This window comes from Pichia membranifaciens, assembly GCF_001661235.1.
Source record: "Pichia membranifaciens NRRL Y-2026 unplaced genomic scaffold PICMEscaffold_2, whole genome shotgun sequence".
In the NCBI taxonomy this organism is placed as follows: Eukaryota; Fungi; Ascomycota; class Pichiomycetes; order Pichiales; family Pichiaceae; genus Pichia; species Pichia membranifaciens.
In genome coordinates this window covers 2,609,628-2,629,097 of record NW_017566983.1, presented here as the reverse complement: position 1 = coordinate 2,629,097, position 19,470 = coordinate 2,609,628, and the positions used below count along the sequence as shown (strand labels likewise).

Sequence of the window (19,470 nt, the reverse complement as noted above, 5' to 3'; positions counted from 1 at the left end):
TTCAATCTATTATCCCTCAATTGTGTAAGATCTTGTGATAATGCGCTAGAACTAATTTTGATTCGTCTTTATTAATTTATAAATAGTAGATGGCGTAATACTGACAAGTAGATCATTTGATCTAGCAAAAGGAAGAGATTAAATAATATACAAATGATGGTATGCAAATGGAAGGCAATGTAATTGCTCTTGTGTAAATCAAATAACACTAATTTTCAGGCCAGAACTGAAATCTTCACCGGATAATTTTGAGTCCTCATTAGCTGCATGAGTCAACTCGTTCTCTTTATTTTCGCTGCTATCCTTACCTTTGTTAATGGCAAAATAATCGGGCCTTAATGATTCATTATTGATGTTCCTAGATTCTGCCGGATTTGTAACAGATGTTATTGTCATTGTGGTTGTGGTTGCTTGGGTGATAACAGGTAGCGCAGGAGATGCAAGAGATAGTCTTGCAATAGGATTGTTATCAACATTGGCAGTTGCGGTGCTACTGGTGACAATCGAGCTAGTGGCAGAAAAATCATTAGATGCTCTTTGAGAATGAGGTACAGAACGGTTTATAGGTGCATTGAGATCGGACATCCCGTTACCGTTACTGATTGCTATACTGGCCAGGTCATTGGAATTGCCATTGGAGTTCGTGTTAGAGTTTAGAAAGCTTACTGTCACAGGATTTCTAATTGACAACATCGAAGGTGAAGGAGAAATCTGACAGCTCTCACCAGGTGCTATAGTCGGAGGAGCAAATGAGCCAGCTGAAATAGTTGTGGCATTATCTGATACTGGCTGGGTATTTGCATCCTCAGTTTCAATAGCTGCACTGTTCCTCAACAAACTACTGATTTGGTCTTTCTCGTGATTTTTGGATAAACCATTGGGATTCTTTATGGATGATACGGAAGTTCTATTAAATGATCGGCTGTTACCATCAGGCTGCACCGTAATAGACGTGGTCATTTGATCAAGAACGGGGGTATTTATTTCGTGACTATCATTCTTTTTAAGATCCGATTTTGAGCTGAAAGAATTTTCTCTCAAAGTCTTAGAGTGAGGTGTATTTGAAGCAATGCCTTTAGAGTTGGAAAATGGTAATTGAGTTTTCGTGCTGTGATTAATTATATTACTTAGGTTCATGTTTGAGACACTAGCTGTCATTTTGCTTATGATGCTTTCATCCATGTAATTCTTGAACCTCATTTTTGACGTTTTCTCGTCTAATAGCATTCTGCTTTCAAATATTCCTGGCCTAGAGCCGTCAATTCTCACAGTATTTGAATAGTCAACGCCATTAAACAAATTGAATAACTCAACACGGTAACCCCTGCTCTTAGCTATTGGATTTCCTAGTAACTGCACAGAAGATAATAAAACTTTATCTTTATTTAATAATAAAAGAGGCTTCAAATTACTCACCTTATGAAGTTTATTTTGCCGTAAATCAATTTTTTGGAGAAGTGAAAGATTTTCAATTGAATCAAGATCAGAAATTTTGTTACCCCTCAGATTCAACACTGTTAACTTTTTAAGCGACTTTGGGAACTTCTCCAAGGTCAAAAGTTTATTAAATGACAAATTGAGAGTTTTTAAGTTGACTAATTTTGAAAAAGGCTCACCTGGAATGGTTGTTAGATTATTATAAGAAAGATCAAGCAAAGTTAAATTACTTAAATGGTCAAAAGAGTTTAATGAAATCTTTTCAATTTTGTTATCTGTCAATGAGAGATGTTTGAGAAGCTTCCAAGATTTGCTTGATGTGTCAAAATTTTGAGATTCTGGAAAATTTTTATCATCTGTTCCATTCCTTAAAACCCCTTTTTTGATAGAAGTATTCAGTTCCTCATTTCTATTCGAAGAGTCAGCTTTAACTTGAAGCTCTGTGGGTCCAGTATCACCAACTAATTTCAAGCTGTTGCTTGTTAAACTTTGAGAAATCGTGGTGGCAATCGGTGTCATTCCATTATTGGCGTTTACTATCATTGATGATGAGCCCCTTGAGCGGCGTGACTTTTTCTGTGGCTTGTAATAATAAGATCTTCTACTGGAGTGTACAGAAGACGACAGGGTAGACTGCTGAGAATTTGCCGTCAATATGTCCTCAGCATATAATCTGCTTGGATGATAATTTGAAGAGTAGGAGGTTGCCGTCGGCGATGTAGAAAAGGATGCGAGACTCTCGGATGACAACGGATTGTGATGATAATGATGGTAGTGTCCATGATTATAGTTATGACCATGAGAGTAAGAATTGGTATGAGAATTAATGGTTGCATGAGGAGGCAAGTGATATGAATTAAGAGCATGTTGAGATGAAGAAAAATTTTGAGGTTGATATAGAGTAGGGGAAGTGTGATTTTTAGTTGTAGATAATGACGAAACCAAACTAAGTGAAGAATGAGAAAGAGGAATACTAGAAGATATCGCTGAGTTCCTATGCGATAACTTTTCGTAAGGTTCGTTTAAGTCACTACCATTTGAGGTTGTTTTAGTAAGCTTGTTGTCATCGACAAAAAGGTCATCATAATGTTCGTTATCACTTTTCAATATAGGTTGATTGCTTTCCGTTTTGAAATTAAAGGTATCATCATTTTCAGTGTAATCATCGTCTTCGTTTCGAACAGACAAATCTGCTTCAACAAGAGTTACCAATATTTCAAAAGGATCTAGCAGGTTTGCTTTTTTGATCACCAAATATCTCAACCTATTGGCCAATATGTTCCAACCATAAATTTCCTTTGGATCCAAATCAGATATTTCCAAAACAAGAAGATTTTTGAAGATTACTATAGGTGTCGCAGTTTCAAAGGGATACTCTTCATGGCCTTCAATTAACTTTGCGTTTGGTTCATTTGCTAACCTTAAACAAGGTAACTTAGAAAATGCTGAATAAAGGTATTTGAGGTCCGACATCGTATTATCGATTTTGGAAGAAGAGCTAAATGTATTCCAAAGAGCAGAAACAGATGACATCACTGACTTGACCGATGAAATTGAGTGTATAGATTGAGAGTCTGAATCAATTTTCTTGTTTCTTTGGAACTCACTCAGGAAAGAAACATAGTTGGTATTGTTTTCTGAATCCATATTGTCTAACCTCAAACTCATCGGACCAACCGCTATACCTAATTCTTGGAGTTTCCCTAAAATGAAATAAAGATGGTGTAGGGATAAGGATAATCTAACAGGTTTTGAGATTTCTTTGGTTAAGTTATCTTCCTCATCTATCCTTGAGTCAGCCGTACCTTCTGTGCCGGTGTTGCTCTTAATATTGGAGCTATCGTTATTGCTTACATTATCAGTGTTATAGGTGTCTGCCTGTCCACCAGTTGTTTTATCTGTGTTACTGGTTTTCTTTTCATTGGACTTTGAATCAGTATCTCTTGAACCGCTCAAACCATCGTGAATTGCTTTGTTATTGTGCGAGCCATCCTGAGAACCAGATGTAATTTTGGCTTGGTCTTTTGAGTTTAACTTTTTATAGGCCACTAGTGCGTTTGCTAGCTGTCGCTCATGAGATTTGATGAAAGAAGATAAATTGCGAATGTAAACTTCACCGTCGCAAGTATTTTTAGCCATTTTGTTTCCAGGTCTTTCGATCGAAAAAAGGAAGCAAAATATGAGGGTGTAAAGCAAAGAAGTAAGTTGTCAAGAGATGTACTAGGTACTGTGGCGCAAAGGAAAGGAAGGAATATAGTGTAAGTACAGATGTATGTGTGCTTATGCTGATAAATAAGGTAAACCTAACTGAATTTGGGGTACAGGACAGCTGAGAAGGAGATAAGCTTTAGCGCTGATGCCTTTCTTCAGAGTAGTATGACTGAAAGTATGAAATATCCAGATTTGGTAAACGATTTCAAGCTTTCTTTCTGATACTAGTATACAACTTTCACAGCAGAAAACGTTGAAAGAGGTCCTTTGAAACTGGAGAGGGTTGGAAAGGATGGGAGGATATATCGGGCGGCGCTTTTCCCCGACAGAGTGAGGATTCTGTGTGGTTTGGATTGCCAGCTATAGCAAGGGTTCTGGAGACGGATGGTCTGGTGGAGACTGTGTGGCTAATGGACCAGCGTCAGGGGAGCACTGTAAGTCCAAGCCGGGGAGAAGTGAGAGAAAGAGAGAGGAGAGATAAACAAAATAGGCAAACCGGAGAGACGTGAAGAGTAAACAAAGAGCGAACATTGACTTTTTCGCTGCAATTGCTTGTTTCCTATATTACCTGTATATTTTTATTACCTTATATATTATGCTTTATAGAAAATCGAAGAGAGAAGGAAGAGTAGACGTCAGATGGAGGGGCGCAAGGGGCGGAACACTAGACGTTGTACACATGGCGGGAGGAGCTTGCCAAGGTCATGACAGAGGCTGCGGTGGCGACGTTGGTATTGGTGGTGTTGTTAGTCATGGTGGTGGCTGTGGTTGTTGAGGAGTTGATGGTGGTAAGCATGGGTGACGTCAGGATAGACATCGAGGTGACGGCGGCGGATTTAGTGGAGCTCGGGTATTTGCTTTTGACGTCGAAGGACGACTGGTCGGAGTCGTCATGGCGTTTGTAGTGTTCCTTCGATTCGTCGTTTAGCTGTATGTAGCGATCGATATTACTTGCCCGGTGGGTCCTGTCCGTGTCGTCGTCGTCGACATGGTCGCCGCCACCACCACCCTTATCATCACCATTTGTGCCGGTGGTCGTGATGCTTTCAGCAAGAAACTCTTCGGAGTTGTTTGCATCGCTGTTCTTCCAGGTGCGTGTGTTCCTGTCATCGTCGGCTATCTGCACGTGGTGGCCGGAAGCATGTTTCGGTTTGTGTGCGTGGAAATCGTCGCTGTAGTCGAGCTGGCTACCGTCATTGTCGCAGTCCTCCTCCTCGTCGGAAGAAAAGGAAACCAATGGCTTTGTGCTGACGTTGTCTTCAGCCACAGACCCGCTGAATGCGCTTGCAGAGTCTAGATAGTTGTTGTAGCTTGTGCCGTTGTTTTGATGCAACAGAGGAGTGCTATGGTTGTGGGTATTTGGGTTGGGGTTGGTGTTCAGATGGTTGTAGTTGTGGCCATGACTGTGCGCCACCGGGTGCATATGGTTGATGTGTGACAACTGGGCTGGCGCAAATGAGGATCTGTTGCTGCTGCTGTTGTTGTTGTTGGTCCCGGATGTGTTGGTGCTGACAGCGCCAGTCGAGTAGATAGAGGGCGCCGGGTTTACGGAGAAAATCGACTTCACAGAAGCAATTGTATTGGCGTCGTACCCGTCCTGTCTCATATAGAACTGTCTGTCGTAGGAGTCCTGCAACTTCAAGGATGCGTTTGACGAGACGTAGCTGACCATCTCGTCGTTCTCGATGCTCGTGACGTCGTTGAACTGGAATATCTTTCCGGCGTTGTGCTCGTAGACTGCTGGTTTGCGCAGAACAGTATTGTCCCGGTCGGCATCCTTGTCTGCCGCAGGCTTCGGTTTCAGCTTCGAAGTCTCAGCAGCATCCTTGCGGCCCTTTTTCTGTGCACGAGGACGGGTCTGGCGGTAAGGCTGTTCCTGCCCGTCGTTCTGGCGGTGCTGGCGGTTACCCCTGGTGTGGGCTAGCGGGGTCGGCTCGGCAGCAATGACATTGTTGTTGTTCATGAGCCGCTTCACCCAGGAGAACTTCTTGCCTCTGTTAGTGCTCTGCGCCGCCGGGCTACTGGGGTACGAGTTCGAGCTGGCCGTGGAATGGGCCACCGCGGTGGCCCCCGTGCTTGCATTCAGGTTCATTCCGGAGTTCAGTGTCGTGCTGGCGCTCGTGCTAGTGTTGGACGTTGAGGCCGAGTTCATGTTCGGGTTGGGATTCGGGTTTGCTGCCGAGCCAAAGCCGGAGCTGGCGTTCATGTTTGCGGGGCTGTTGCCGTCGACCGATGGCACACTGTGGATCTTCGTCTTAACAGTAGTGCCGTGTTCCATTATGCGTATATGTCTGCTTGTGTCGGGGGAGGTTTGGAAGTCCTTGGGTTACTCAGACGCCGCCAACCGGAGCTCTAGCCCGGCCACGTAAACATATGAGACACCTGACAGAGCAGCTGTCTCTCCCGAAAGCACCCATCGGGAGATACCCCAGAAAAGGCGCCTCAGCCCCCTCGGTCCGGAGCAGGCGCTCGCACGGGGTTTGCCGCCGTCGCCCTCCTGCTATCTCAGCTCGAGCCTTCTTCATTGCCGGTCACGACAGAGTCTGCTGAGGTAGGCATGCCTCTGCCGGACAGCACCACACATCAGACACCACCCAAGACTGCACGCCACTACACCATGACACCGCAGCAGAACAGAAGGGCCCCAAAGGTCATCCTCTTTTTGAGCACCTTCATCTTCCCGCCCCTCCCGATCTTTCTTCTTGAGGGGGCCACAAAGGCTCTACTTGTCTCCCTTTTGCTCACCTTGTTTGGCTTGCACTTTCTCGGGGTCATCTACACACTCTTCTACTTGTGGCCTTACTTTGCCGACAAGGCCCCGGGTGCCGGCCAAACCACCGTAGGCGAGAACCGAGGCGTCCCTGCCACCGAAGACGTGCTGGAACGTGGTGAGACTGCCACCACACAGCAACCGCAGCCAGGACCGGCTGGCAGCCACTACGAAGATAACGAGCCTGCCAAAGAGCCCCAAGTCAAGCCTGAGCCGGGACACCCTAAGTATGAAGACCAGCGTGAGCCAGTGCAGGGCCAGAGTGAAGAGCCTCCGTCCTATCTTGACGCCACCGCCGACGCGTCGAGCACAACATCACTTATTGTCGCGGCCGCGGCCAAAAACGACCACAAAATCCAGAGATGAAACTTTTCGTTTTGGGTAACTAAAAAATTTTATCAGACCTTTTCTTCTTTTCATCTTTCCAGGCCCCGTCGTGCCTGTTTAATATCGCTTTTTTCGTCCCTTCTTTTGTATAGCCAATGGCCCCAGCACAGAGACAATGAAAATCAAAACTATATCCCGTTCTGCGGACGCGTACGTGCCTGTCTCTAATGCGAGAGAGTCGGCCTTGCCAAGAAACCTGAACCCGGAACTGCACCCGTTCGAACGTGCAAGAGAGTACACACGGGCTCTTAATGCCACCAAGTTGGAGCGTGTGTTTGCGCAGCCATTTGTGGGCACGCTGGGAGACGGCCACCGGGACGGAGTGTACGCTTTGGCGAAGAACTTCTCCTCGGTGAACAAGATTGCGACGGCGTCCGGGGATGGTGTCATCAAGTACTGGGACATCACCTCCAGAGAGGAGACCTACTCGTACAAGGCGCATTACGGAATGTGCTCCGGCTTGGTTGTGACGCCAAACCAGAAGTCCATACTTTCTTGCGGTGTCGATAAGACCATCAAGATGTGGCAAATCTCCAACGACTCCGAGTACAACCAGAACTACGATTACTCCTCTAGCTCCACAGATCCGTCCACCACTGGCTTGATGAAGACTTTTCTCGCGGATTTCTCCCTCATGTCGCTTGACCACCACAAGTCAGATGATATCTTTGTTACTGCGGGAGCCGAAGTCAACCTCTGGGACATCAACAGAAACAAGCCTTTGTCCAACTTGTCGTGGGGCGCAGACAACATTACAAGCGTCAAGTTCAACAAGGCGGAGACTTCTGTGTTTGCGAGTGCCGGATCAGACAACTCTTTGATTTTGTACGACATCAGAACCAACTCCCCGACCCAGAAAATCAGAACTTCGATGAGAACCAATGCGATATCCTGGAATCCGATGGAGGCGTACATTTTTGCGACTGCCAACGAAGATCAGAACTCCTACCTGTGGGACATGAGATACATGGAAAAATCGTTGAACGTGTTCAAGGGACATGTCAACGCCGTCATGGATGTAGACTTTTCCCCAACCGGTAAGGAACTTGTGACAGGTTCTTACGACAAAACTCTAAGGCTCTTTTCAACGGATAAAGGCCACTCACGAGACGTCTACCATACAAAGAGAATGCAACGTATATTTATCACCAAGTTTTCGATGGACTCCAAGTACATTTTCTCAGGTTCCGACGACGGCAATATCAGAATATGGAGATCAAAGGCAAACGAGAGATCTGGTCCAAAGTCAGCACGTAAACGTGCCAAGGAAGAGTACGACGAAAAACTTAAGGAAAGATACGCAGACATGCCTGAAGTTAGAAGAATTGCCAGACACAGACATCTGCCTGGCTATATCAAACATGCCTCCGAAATCAAGGCCGAAGAAATCCAGAGTATCAAATACCGTGAAGAAAACCGCCGTAACCATAGCAAAGCCGGTGCGGTCCCTTATGTTCCGGAAAGATCCAAACCTGTTGTTGGCCGTGTCCATAAACAATAGCACTCTTTACGGCCTGTTTGTAAGCATTCTCTTTTTCCCCCGTTCTTCCTCTATCTTTTCTATTCAAATATGTAAATTCCCTATGCAGTAACTAAGTCTATTTTGCCGAGATTCCTGATTGTGATTACGTAATTTGACAAATCGCTCTGCTGATAACCAGATCGCAATCTCACCCACAGAAGGAGGCAGAAGACAACCTTCCTCAACTTCCTTCTTCCTTGGTGTACGACGTTGTCCCGATTCGATCCCGTTTCAGTAAGTTGGTACACAACTAGATTTACCCACGGATGACGGGTATTACTATTTCAATCGATGTAAGTTTCTTTTTCAAAAGCGTGTTCCATCATAGCAATCAAATGACTAACCATTTGGCAAAAATATTCCTTACAATAGAGAGGCGGTACATTTACAGACTGTATTGGCAACAGTGGGTCAGGTGATCCTAAAGATGACTTTGTAATGAAGCTTCTATCTGTTGATCCTTCTAATTATGCTGATTCGAATCTCGAAGGTATACGTAGGTTACTCGAACATTTCACTAAACAGTCCATTCCACGTGGTATTCCGCTCGACACTTCGCCGATAAAATCGCTTAGATTGGGTACCACCGTTGCAACTAATGCATTACTAGAAAGGAAAGGGTCTCGGTGTGCCCTAGTTACTACTAAAGGTTTCAAAGATATTTTAGTTATAGGGAACCAAAGTAGGCCACACATCTTTGACTTATCTGTCTCCAGGCCCGAGAAGTTATACGAGAGTGTAATAGAAATTGACGAACGTGTGACACTAGAAGACTATGTTGAAAACCCGAAAAAAGAAACTTCAACTCCTAATGGTGTGGACCTTGTGAAAGGTATTTCTGGTGAAGTCGTGAAAGTTTTGAAACGAGTGGATGTCGAAGAAGTTAAAACTATGCTTCAGCTGTTATACAATCAAGGAATCAGATCGATTGCAATTTGCTTAATGCACTCTTACACCTATCCTGATCATGAGCTCATTGTCGGTGGAATTGCCGAGAGTATAGGTTTCTCGAATGTTTCTCTATCCAGCCAGTTAAGCCCAATGATCAAATACGTGAATCGCTCAAACTCGTGTGTTGCAGATGCTTACTTGACTCCTGAGATCAAAGAGTACTTACATGGTTTTGAGTCCGGACTAAAGTATGGCTTGAAAAAAATAGACCAAACGGATGGTGATGACAATAAGGGTGTCAGCTGTCAGTTTATGCAGAGTGATGGAGGGTTGGTTGACGCTTCGAGGTTCTCTGGTCTTAGAGCCATTTTGTCGGGCCCAGCTGGTGGAGTTGTTGGTTATTCCCGTACATGTTATAATCCTAATAACCCAATTCCACTTATTGGATTTGATATGGGCGGTACCTCTACAGATGTTTCCAGATTCGGGGACGGGAAATTTGACCATGTTTTTGAGACAACTACGGCTGGCATAACAATTCAATCGCCTCAATTGGATATCAATACCATTGCCGCAGGTGGTGGATCAATCCTATCTTTTAAAAATGGCTTGATGCAAGTTGGTCCTGAAAGTGCATCGTCTCATCCAGGGCCTGCTTGCTACAGGAAGGGCGGTCCGTTAACTGTAACCGATGCAAACTTGCTGCTTCGCCGATTAATTCCCGAATACTTCCCCAAAATTTTTGGGAAAAATGAAGACGAGTCTTTAGATTTGGAAGTTACCAAAGACAAGTTCGAGTTATTAACCCGTGAGATTAATGCCGCTCATGATCACTTAGATGATAAATCTGTGGAAGAAATTGCATATGGATTTTTGGAGGTTGCTTGTGAGAATATGGCAAGACCAATAAGACAGTTGACAGAGGCAAAAGGTCACATCATTTCTACACACAGATTGGTTTCATTTGGTGGTGCAGGTGGTCAATGCGCTGTTCAGGTTGCTTCCGTGCTAGGAATCAAAGAAATCCTTATACATAGATACTCTTCGGTCTTATCAGCTTATGGCATGGCTCTGGCCGATGTTGTTGAAGAGGTGCAAGAGCCTTGTAACATGGAATTTACTATTGATAACATTGAGATCTTGAATGATAGATTGAAATTACTAGAAACTAAAGCAACCGGGAAACTAGGAAGACAAGGATTTAAATCTGAAAACATTGAGGTTGAGGCATATTTAAATCTCAGATATCAAGGTACCGAGTCTGCAATAATGGTTCCAAGAGAAGCTCAAGGTTTTCTGAAAACATTCCAAGCTATGCATTTAAGAGAATTTGGATTTTTGTTTGATGACAAACTCGTTGTAGTCGATGATGTTCGAATCAGGGCCAGCGGTAAAGTCAAGCAAAGATCAGATGAATCTGTTGATGAGCAAATACTAAAGCTTCACAAAGCAAACGGCTTTAAGGAGGCTGATCCAAAGAGACTTAAATTTGTTAGGGATATTTATTGGAAGGTTGGGGACGACTTAAAATCTATGCCAACAGAAATTTATCGTTTAGAGGATTTGAAAAATGGAACTTTTCTTCATGGCCCAGCAATCATTGCGGATGGTACACAAACCAATGTCATTCCACCAGGTTCTGTTGTCACTGTCTTAAAAACACATTTATTTATCCAAATACTGGAAAAGGATGCTAAGGGCGATCCAAAGCAAAACTTGATGAGTAGTGTCGAGAAGAAAGTTATACCTGATGAGATCAAAATTGAGCCTGTCCTATTATCTATATTTGCTAATAGGTTTATGGACATTGCCGAGCAGATGGGCACTTCACTTCAAAAGACATCGGTTTCAGTCAATGTCAAAGAAAGGTTGGATTTTTCCTGTGCACTATTTGATTCTGTAGGAAATTTGGTAGCAAATGCTCCCCATTTACCTGTTCATTTGGGATCAATGTCTGCTTGTATAGCAACCCAGGCAAAATTATGGAAGGGAAAGTTATCGCCAGGTGATATACTAGTTTCAAACCACCCTTCAGCTGGAGGTACCCATTTACCAGATATAACTGTCGTAACCCCAGCGTTTGAAAAAGGTGAAATAATTTTTTACGTTGCTTCACGTGCACACCATGCAGATATTGGAGGTTTACTACCTGGTTCGATGCCTCCAAACTCAAAAGAGTTATGGCAAGAGGGTGCTGCCATTTTTTCGGAGCTCCTAGTTAAAAAAGGTAAGTTTCAAGAAAAGCGGATGGTCGAAAAACTCTTGATAGAGCCTTCCAAATATCCGAACTGTTCTGGTACTCGCAGACTATCTGATAATCTTTCGGATTTAAAGGCACAAATTGCTGCGAACCAAAAAGGAATACAGTTGATAAACTTACTTGTTGATGAATTCGGCCTTCAAACAATCAATGCCTATATGAACGCGATACAAGATAATGCAGCCAGCACCGTCACTCGAATGATTGATCAATTGGTGGATAATGATGAAAGTAAAAAACTCAGTTGTGTTGACTACATGGACGATGGTTCTCAAATTGCTCTTGCTGTCTACAGAGATCCTGACACAAAGAAAGTTGTATTCGATTTTGAAGGCACTTCACCTCAGACATATAATAATTTCAACGCTCCTACTGCAATTACATATTCTGCGATCATCTACTGTTTAAGATGTCTGGTTGACCAAGATATACCATTGAACCAGGGTTGCCTACGCCCAATAGAAGTGAGGATCCCTAAATCGTCTTTACTTTCACCTGCTGATGGAAGCGCAGTTGTCGGTGGTAATGTCTGTACCTCACAGAGGATCACTGATACTATTTTGAAGACATTCGATGTCATGGCTGACTCCCAAGGTTGTTGCAATAATTTCACATTTGGTAGTGGTGGTAATGGACCGGATGGTAAGTACGTGCAGGGTTTTGGGTATTATGAAACCATTGCCGGTGGACATGGGGCATCAGAAAAATGGGAGGGTGTTTCAGGTGTTCATACGAATATGACAAATACGAGAATCACAGACGCTGAAATCTTTGAGAGAAGGTATCCTATCATATTAAGAGAATTTTCAATTAGAAAGGGATCCGGTGGTGTCGGTAAGCACAATGGAGGTGATGGTGTTATAAGAGATGTGGAATTTAGAATACCTGTAACTGCCTCCATATTATCTGAGCGTAGGGTCATCGCCCCTCATGGTATGCATGGAGGTGAAGACGGTGCAAGAGGAATGAATTTGTGGATAAGACACACTATCGACGGGGATGGCAACAAAGAAGAAAGAATTCAAAATCTCGGGGGTCGTTCTACTGTTGATATTAGTGCTGGCGATAGAATTATTATCAAGACACCGGGGGGTGGTGGATGGGGTCATGCCAGTGAGAAAGGAATTGAAACAACCAGATCTCTGCCGAATAAAAGAAAACTGCTCAAAGATGGAGGCTCATTGCAAAAGCGGAAAAGACAGCAATTAGAAAGTTGAATTACTACTTTACTCACAGGTCATACGACACTCTAAATTTGCACTATCCAACTTTTTATAAAGAACTTCATTGCTATCTCGTTTCTTCAAATAATTGAAGAACACTATGTAATTTAACTAACATTTCATCCCATTCACCTTCATCGGTACTCAAAACAGTCAATGCACCTCCTGCACCACATCTGTAAGTATCAAAACCTTCACAACATTCTAGGTCATCAAAATACCGGAACAAAGAACGAATAATGACACTCCAATCAGCGTTGTCGTTGACTGACCAATATCCACATATACCAGAATAGAGCCCACGGCGCTGTTGCTCTTCAAGTTGTTGTAAAATTTCAACTGACCTTTTCTTTGGGGCTCCAGTCATGGAACCCGGAGGGAGAGAATTTCTCAGTACATCGATACCTTTAAACTGATTAGTAAACTCACCCTCTATGACAGAAACTAGTTGAAAGATAGTTTCGTATTCTTCAACAGACATCAACTTTGTGACATTTATTTTTTCCAGCAAGTAGAGCAGGTTGTCTCTGATCAAATCCACAATCATTAAATTCTCGCCGATTTCCTTTGGTATTCTCAAAAGTTGACAAGCCTTTTCGTAGTTTAATTTAGGGTGTTTTTTCAATGTTCCTTTGATTGGACGCATTTGACATGACTTTGGGGTCCAAGAAATGAATCTTTCTGGTGATGTTGATAACAACATAGATGACTCGAAGTTGATAAATGCTGAATAGGGCGATGGATTCTTCTTGACCAACGATTTATATACTTCCCAAGGCTTGATTGAGTCAGGAATTTGAACAATTGTATTGTAAGTTAAACAAAGCTCGTAAGAATCTCCAGAGTGAAGAAACGTTTGACACTTATGGAAAGTGTCAAAATATTTACTCTTATCCGGCGTTCTAATTCTCGTCTTTGCAAACAACTCTGTTAGTGGCACAGCATCTGATTTTCTTGTGTTAGACAACAGTATACGCTCAATATTTGACAGGAATTCGTCATCCTTCTTTTTTATGGAGACTATAAATATGGATTTCTTTGGTGAGATTGCAATAAATCTATCAATAAAACAGAGCTTTGTATCATCAATGTCGGACTTTGTTCTTTTTGAGAGCTTCTTAGTATCAATAAAACTTCCTTCTTCGTAGGATACATAACCTACAAGCCCCCCAACAAAGGGACAGGATTTTAGCTCAATGTTTTCCATTTTTGGATTGTAAAATTTGTTCTTCATGTAGTCTGCCAAATATTCAAACATATCGTTTGTATGAATGGTTGAGGGAAGGGAATCCGACTTCCATTTCGACAGTTTTACAACATCAGCATTCTCTGTTGAGTGTGTAATAACCTCGGATTCTCCTATAGTTGGTAATGCAATTATTGACCATTCACCAGGTGATGACGCCGAATTCAACAGCATTATATCATTCTTTTGCGCAATCAGAAGGTCACATAGATCCAAAACATCGATTTGACCGTTGCTGAAAGCATCCAGTGTAAGAGTCTTATAGCTGATGTTGTAATCATTTGTAGACTTAAACTCACTAATTAAAGGACTCGAAGTTACTAGATGTTTATCATGGGATAGTACTGGCAGAATATCATTAGAAGGTGTAGCCTCTACCAGCTTCCAGAAGTTTTGTATCAAATCTTTTCCAAAAGTTGAGCATATTGACTCGGGGTGGTATTGGACTCCAAAATGCGGATATTTGGTATGCTGAGCAGCCATCAATACTTTGCTGCTGCCAGGCTTGTGATCTGTATAATATGCCAAAGCTTTGATAGAATCAGATGGCGTGATGTCACTGACGTATATGGAATGGTATCTAACCGAATCTACTGAGCTTGGGAAATTTTGAAAGATTGACGAAGCATCCACTATGTCAATCTTGTGAACTTGACCATGAATTGGGTCCTTGAGGTAATCCACGTTGCATCCATTCACCAAGCAAAGAATTTGAAACCCCAGGCAAATTCCAAGAATAGGCTTTGACTGACATTTTTCAAAAACATAGGGTATGATCCCAATGTCAGAAGCAACACTAGGCGATCCCGGACCTGGACCGATAACAATAGCGTCTACGGATCTTAGCAGAATGTCCAATTCTGTTTTGTCTGACTCACTACTCAAGTCATACGAATCATTATGCACTGTGATGACATGTGCATTAGTTGATTGGAGAAGAAGATCTCTCAAATTGTAAGTGAATGAATCGTATGAATCAACCAAAAGAATGGACATGCAGAGAGTTGGGAGTATGAGGTTGTTGCTGGGCAAGCATCTGGGATTTTTGAGTAATGTAACATGGAGATCCACCTGTCATGTAATTATGTCACAAAAATAATGGAGATCCGCCGCTTAACGTTTTCTGCACCCCAGTGAGGAAATTTTTTTATGGTTTTCTCGCCCAATGGCTTTAGTCACTGTGGCACACTGCGACACAGTATATGTTGTTGATGTAAGACGGACTCTAGTGATGACCACCAGCCCAAAGGTCGCTCGTATGAGATTGCCTTGGACTAAAGCTTTTTTGAATAATAGCCAACTATTTCATAACACTGTGAATCGAAAGTTTGGTTTTATTTGATTTGTACATTGAGGAGAACTTTCAAAAAATTAAATATTTTTGCAAGACCAGGACAGGTTAGATCAGAATATAAAAAGAGATCATTTTTTAAACATCGTTGAGGATTAATTACTCTATCCATAAACTGTGAAACTATTTTAACTGCTTACAGAGTACTTTCTCTTGCTTTATTCCGACCTCACGCTTGATGTATTGACTTACGTAATTAGATTCTTAGACGAAGTGATTATTCCCCAATTAGGCAACTTCCGCTTATCTTTGTTATTCAAGGAGCTACTTAGCTAGCTCGCTCGGCCAACACACAGGCTTCTAATATACAAGTTATTTCGAGGTTTACAGTAGAATCCATTGCAAAATGATCCGGAAAGCTTCACTAAAGCCCGCTTTTTTTGGAAAGGAGATGGGCCAATAATCATTGCTACAAATGTCAGGCAGTAAAACAGTTTTGGTTACTGGAACCTCAGGGTTTATAGCACAGCACATAGTTGACAATCTGCTCAATAAAGGATACAGGGTAATTGGAACAACAAGATCGGAGAGCAAAAACACGTTTTTGCGGAAGGAGTATCGATGTAGGTATGAAAATTGTCAATTGGAATTTGAAGTAGTTTCTGACATATCTGTTGATAAGGCATTTGACAAAATATTCATCAACCATCCTGAAATCCAATACGTTATACACACAGCATCTCCGTTTTTCTATGGTTCAGAAAAACCGCTCGATGAAGCTTATTTGGTACCTGCCTTGAAGGGAACGTTGAACATTCTTTTAGCTATTACACAGTTTGCACCTCAGGTGACAAATGTGGTGATCACATCTTCTTTCGCAGCCATGAAACAGATGGATGAAACATATACGACTCATGTTCATAACAATGAAACATGGAATCCGATCAAATGGGAAGAAGTGAAAACTGAGAATGATGCTTATGTTGCTTCCAAGACCTATGCGGAGAAAGCTGCCCGAGAATTTCTTAGGGAAAATAATCCGAACTTCAGTCTTGCAACAGTCAATCCACCATATGTATTTGGACCCCAGTGCTTTGACAGCTCTGTGGGGCTTGTACTGAATACTTCAAATGAAATCTTGAACACAGTGACAAAACTGGATCCTTCTCTCCGATCACCACAAGTCATGTTTGGAGCATTGGCAATCGACGTCAGAGATGTTGCAGAGTTTCATGTTAAAGCCCTGGAAATTCCTGCTTTGGCGTCTGAAAGGATATTTATTGCTGCAGAACCTATCACTGCGCAGAAAGTTTTGGATGTTTTGAACAACTGCTGTCCAACATTTTCTGGGAAGATTGCCAGGGGTGATCCATCACAAACCGCAAATTTGCTTGAGAAGTACTGTCCTAAGTACGACTTGACTCATACTCTGCGTTTGATTGGAGATTACAAATTCATTTCTCTCCAGCAGTCACTGACGGATGTGTATTCACAGTATTTTAAAGTGAACACTTATCAGATAGATGACAGAATTAGAAATGACAGTCGTTTTTAACTCCACTACCAAAACATGATTGCATCAGGTTTTCGACCCCTTACCTTAAAATATAGTATTCTGATAACTAGAAAAGTTTGTGTATTCTTTATTGTTGGTTTTACGGCTAAAAAAGTCATACCGACCTACACCTTCGAGAATACGAACATTAATTTCTTACGCGCCCTTGTAACAGGAGAACCTAAACTGCTTTTGATTCAAATTTGTAGACAAGTTCAATTGGATAGGAAAAAAGTTGTTAGTTAAAAGAGATTTGCCCTTTTCCGCCCAAAGACTATCCAGTAGATGCCAGCTACTAAAGATACACAAACGCTAACTGCAAAAATCAGTCCTGTCTTTGGAGATGAGTTTGAGGTCGCTGCAACTTTACCACATAAACGGCCTAGCTTAAGGGAGAGAAATCGTATTCCGATATCATTACACCTTAGTAAAGTAGGAAATAACGCTCCTCTAGGATGCTACGTATACACAATAGTAGATAGCCGAACAGGGAAAGTTTATCAAACTTTACTCAACAACAGCGAGGAGCAATTAGTTGATATGACCAGAAAAATCGGTGGTCTTGTGAGTAAAAAGTTTTCAGTTCCCACCTACATAAGCATGTCAGGAGACTGGTCATTAGAAGACATGGTGACAACAGTAAAGGAAGTTGTAAAGTTTGTCGATGAGTCGTTTTAAAGTGTTTACCTGTACAAATATGAAATCCATCAATATAGAAAATTAAACTTGCAAATGAATAATTCACGCAATCATTTAAAGTCTTTATATGACCACTTCTCTGTGATCTTCTTCTTTCCTTTTTTACCTTTATTGATTCTTCTGGTCTCAATCATACCCTTAGATTGTAAACCCTTCATTTGGTCGTATAGGAGATTACCTTCCGGCTTCAACTTTCTTAATGAGTCGCTCAATTCATTACTAAGCTTGACCTCAATTGGGCCTTCTATAACTTCAAATCTCGAGCCAAGCTTCTTCCTACCTTTCCTGAGTTGCCTGTCATCTTTAGTCTCGGTGCTAACAGTTTTTTTACCTTCAGATTCAATCTGCTGGAGTATATCAGGTAACTTCTCAAGTTCTTTGATTCGAAGTTTGATCTCTTTGAGGTCAGTTTCAAGTTTTTGTCTTTCCTTATACCTTTTTTCTTTGTTTCTTTGTGCCTTCGTCTTAATGTTCACTTGTGTTATCGGATTGATAGAGAGTTGGAGTCCTTCAAAGGTCACCGCCTTGTTGGCATCTTCGTTTTCGTCTGCGCCATTGTCTTCAACTTCATTCTTCTTTTCATCGTCGGTATCCTCTTCATTCTCTTCAATCTCGTTGTCCTCGTAGTTGGAAATCAAAAATTGAATACGATCTCTATACTCTTCAAAAATAAGCCTTTGGTCATCCTTAGACTTCTCCTTGAAGTACTCTTGTTCAATCAAACCCTTCCAATTCTCAAAGGAGGGATTGTAGGACTTACCAGCGTGCGGTAAAATCTCTAGTTTACTGACTTGGATTGGAGCTTCTTTGAGTGTCTTCGGTACAATAGTAGCTTTGGTAAAGGATATGGAACTACTTTCTTTCAGCACCATTGGTAGTTCGTTTAGTTTTCTCTCATCTTCCAGGACTGTATTCCACACGTCATACGCTTCGGCATTTATGATACCTTCTTTGGCCATTCTTTCGTCTGTCTTGTCATATCCCTTTACCTTACCAGCCAATTTCAACAAGTGAATCATCTCCTTCTTATCAACGCCCTGAATTTTATAACCATCATTCTTTTTGCTCTTACTCACTTTGCCCAACAATGCTGGAACCTTGGACCTGTTTTCCAAAATTTCGGTAGATTTCAGCTTTTTACCGTTCTCTTTGATGAGTTTTTTCTCTACTGCCTCATCTGCATCTTCATCAATGATGAACAAATCTTCACTTTCTATTTCACTCAACGGTTTACCATGTTGGATAATTTCTTCTCTTTGCTCTTGCAATTTCTTTTCGATGTCTGAAATATCTACATTTTTTCTCCATGAACGCTTCCCTTTTCTAGAAGTTTGGGTAGACGTTTGCGGTCTTCCTACCTCACTCATTTTTGATTGGTTATGCTGTACTTTAAATTGGTTTTTGATAAGTTGAAAAATCATACAAGTTCAGATAAACCAGAAGTTAGAAGGAATCAAAAATAAAAATTTTCAGGAAAAAAAAAGTACAATTTCCCAAAATGGAAAGACAGCCATCCGTGCACCATATCCAATGATCTGAAACTGTTATCAGATGAACTATAGTTCAAGAGGTGAACAGACTGGTTTGCTGATATTGGAAGTTATCAAACAACGATAATTCAGCACAATTTAGCAAGTTTGTCTAGGTCTAGAAGTGAGATGCCTTTGTTTGACCAAATTGCGGAAGAAAAAGCCGTTTGTAAGCTTTCTTGGATTTCTTATTTTGGTGGTTTGGCGATGCGCATTGGCGATAGTATCGAGCTGAATCAGCCGATTTTGAGAAGACAAGCAGATGTAGGAAAAGTTGGTTTTGCTTCAAAATTACTCTAAACATCGTGTAAATCAAAATGCCTTCTTGTAGATACACGTAGAGACAATGATGTTTACACAGTACCCTGACTCGCATCATCACAAATGGCATGGCGTACTTGGCGTGCGTCTGGCACGCTACAGAATTCCACTCTTTTGCTTGCTTGCGT

The 19,470-nt window shown here is 42.0% G+C and overlaps 10 protein-coding genes across 10 annotated transcripts; 6 read left to right on the top strand and 4 right to left on the bottom strand.

The window, feature by feature from the left end:
* Positions 1-44: 44 nt before the first annotated feature.
* Positions 45-4,042, bottom strand: PICMEDRAFT_16088 (hypothetical protein). Its single transcript, XM_019161084.1, has one exon. The coding sequence runs from the start codon at positions 3,574-3,576 to the stop codon at positions 199-201; it is 3,378 nt and encodes a 1,125-aa protein (XP_019019395.1). The 5' UTR covers positions 3,577-4,042; the 3' UTR covers positions 45-198.
* A 146-nt stretch (positions 4,043-4,188) lies between these two features.
* On the bottom strand, positions 4,189-6,005 carry PICMEDRAFT_16086 (hypothetical protein). Its single transcript, XM_019161083.1, has one exon. It carries the CDS (start codon positions 5,924-5,926, stop codon positions 4,313-4,315), a length of 1,614 nt encoding a protein of 537 aa, XP_019019394.1. The 5' UTR covers positions 5,927-6,005; the 3' UTR covers positions 4,189-4,312.
* Positions 6,006-6,265: 260 nt separating this feature from the next.
* Positions 6,266-6,784, top strand: PICMEDRAFT_72247 (hypothetical protein; the record flags this gene model as incomplete). The annotated part of the gene is made up of 1 exon (XM_019164133.1): positions 6,266-6,784. The coding sequence occupies one exon, from the start codon at positions 6,266-6,268 to the stop codon at positions 6,782-6,784; it is 519 nt and encodes a 172-aa protein (XP_019019393.1).
* Positions 6,785-6,920: 136 nt separating this feature from the next.
* Positions 6,921-8,306, top strand: PICMEDRAFT_31343 (hypothetical protein; the record flags this gene model as incomplete). The annotated part of the gene is made up of 1 exon (XM_019162693.1): positions 6,921-8,306. The coding sequence occupies one exon, from the start codon at positions 6,921-6,923 to the stop codon at positions 8,304-8,306; it is 1,386 nt and encodes a 461-aa protein (XP_019019392.1).
* A 287-nt stretch (positions 8,307-8,593) lies between these two features.
* PICMEDRAFT_58538 (hypothetical protein) lies at positions 8,594-12,695 on the top strand (the record flags this gene model as incomplete). Its single annotated transcript, XM_019163305.1, has 2 exons — positions 8,594-8,620; positions 8,700-12,695. 2 exons carry the CDS (start codon positions 8,594-8,596, stop codon positions 12,693-12,695), a joined length of 4,023 nt encoding a protein of 1,340 aa, XP_019019391.1.
* Positions 12,696-12,768: 73 nt separating this feature from the next.
* PICMEDRAFT_32193 (hypothetical protein) lies at positions 12,769-14,943 on the bottom strand (the record flags this gene model as incomplete). Its single annotated transcript, XM_019162750.1, has 1 exon — positions 12,769-14,943. One exon carries the CDS (start codon positions 14,941-14,943, stop codon positions 12,769-12,771), a length of 2,175 nt encoding a protein of 724 aa, XP_019019390.1.
* Positions 14,944-15,331: 388 nt separating this feature from the next.
* On the top strand, positions 15,332-16,831 carry PICMEDRAFT_16083 (hypothetical protein). Its single transcript, XM_019161082.1, has one exon. It carries the CDS (start codon positions 15,714-15,716, stop codon positions 16,791-16,793), a length of 1,080 nt encoding a protein of 359 aa, XP_019019389.1. The 5' UTR covers positions 15,332-15,713; the 3' UTR covers positions 16,794-16,831.
* Positions 16,832-16,953: 122 nt separating this feature from the next.
* On the top strand, positions 16,954-17,506 carry PICMEDRAFT_125555 (hypothetical protein). The gene has a single exon (XM_019159945.1). The coding sequence runs from the start codon at positions 17,079-17,081 to the stop codon at positions 17,469-17,471; it is 393 nt and encodes a 130-aa protein (XP_019019388.1). The 5' UTR covers positions 16,954-17,078; the 3' UTR covers positions 17,472-17,506.
* PICMEDRAFT_16082 (hypothetical protein) lies at positions 17,073-18,922 on the bottom strand. The gene has a single exon (XM_019161081.1). It carries the CDS (start codon positions 18,857-18,859, stop codon positions 17,543-17,545), a length of 1,317 nt encoding a protein of 438 aa, XP_019019387.1. The 5' UTR covers positions 18,860-18,922; the 3' UTR covers positions 17,073-17,542.
* A 215-nt stretch (positions 18,923-19,137) lies between these two features.
* PICMEDRAFT_16081 (hypothetical protein) lies at positions 19,138-19,463 on the top strand. Its single transcript, XM_019161080.1, has one exon. It carries the CDS (start codon positions 19,151-19,153, stop codon positions 19,319-19,321), a length of 171 nt encoding a protein of 56 aa, XP_019019386.1. The 5' UTR covers positions 19,138-19,150; the 3' UTR covers positions 19,322-19,463.
* Positions 19,464-19,470: the final 7 nt, after the last annotated feature.

Excerpts from the sequence above, each read along its gene's own strand:
- PICMEDRAFT_125555 (XM_019159945.1), top strand. The coding sequence starts at position 17,079 with ATGCCAGCTACTAAAGATACACAAACGCTAACTGCAAAAATCAGTCCT.
- PICMEDRAFT_16083 (XM_019161082.1), top strand. The coding sequence starts at position 15,714 with ATGTCAGGCAGTAAAACAGTTTTGGTTACTGGAACCTCAGGGTTTATA.
- PICMEDRAFT_16082 (XM_019161081.1), bottom strand. The coding sequence starts at position 18,859 with ATGAGTGAGGTAGGAAGACCGCAAACGTCTACCCAAACTTCTAGAAAA.
- PICMEDRAFT_16086 (XM_019161083.1), bottom strand. The coding sequence starts at position 5,926 with ATGGAACACGGCACTACTGTTAAGACGAAGATCCACAGTGTGCCATCG.
- PICMEDRAFT_16081 (XM_019161080.1), top strand. The coding sequence starts at position 19,151 with ATGCCTTTGTTTGACCAAATTGCGGAAGAAAAAGCCGTTTGTAAGCTT.
- PICMEDRAFT_16088 (XM_019161084.1), bottom strand. The coding sequence starts at position 3,576 with ATGGCTAAAAATACTTGCGACGGTGAAGTTTACATTCGCAATTTATCT.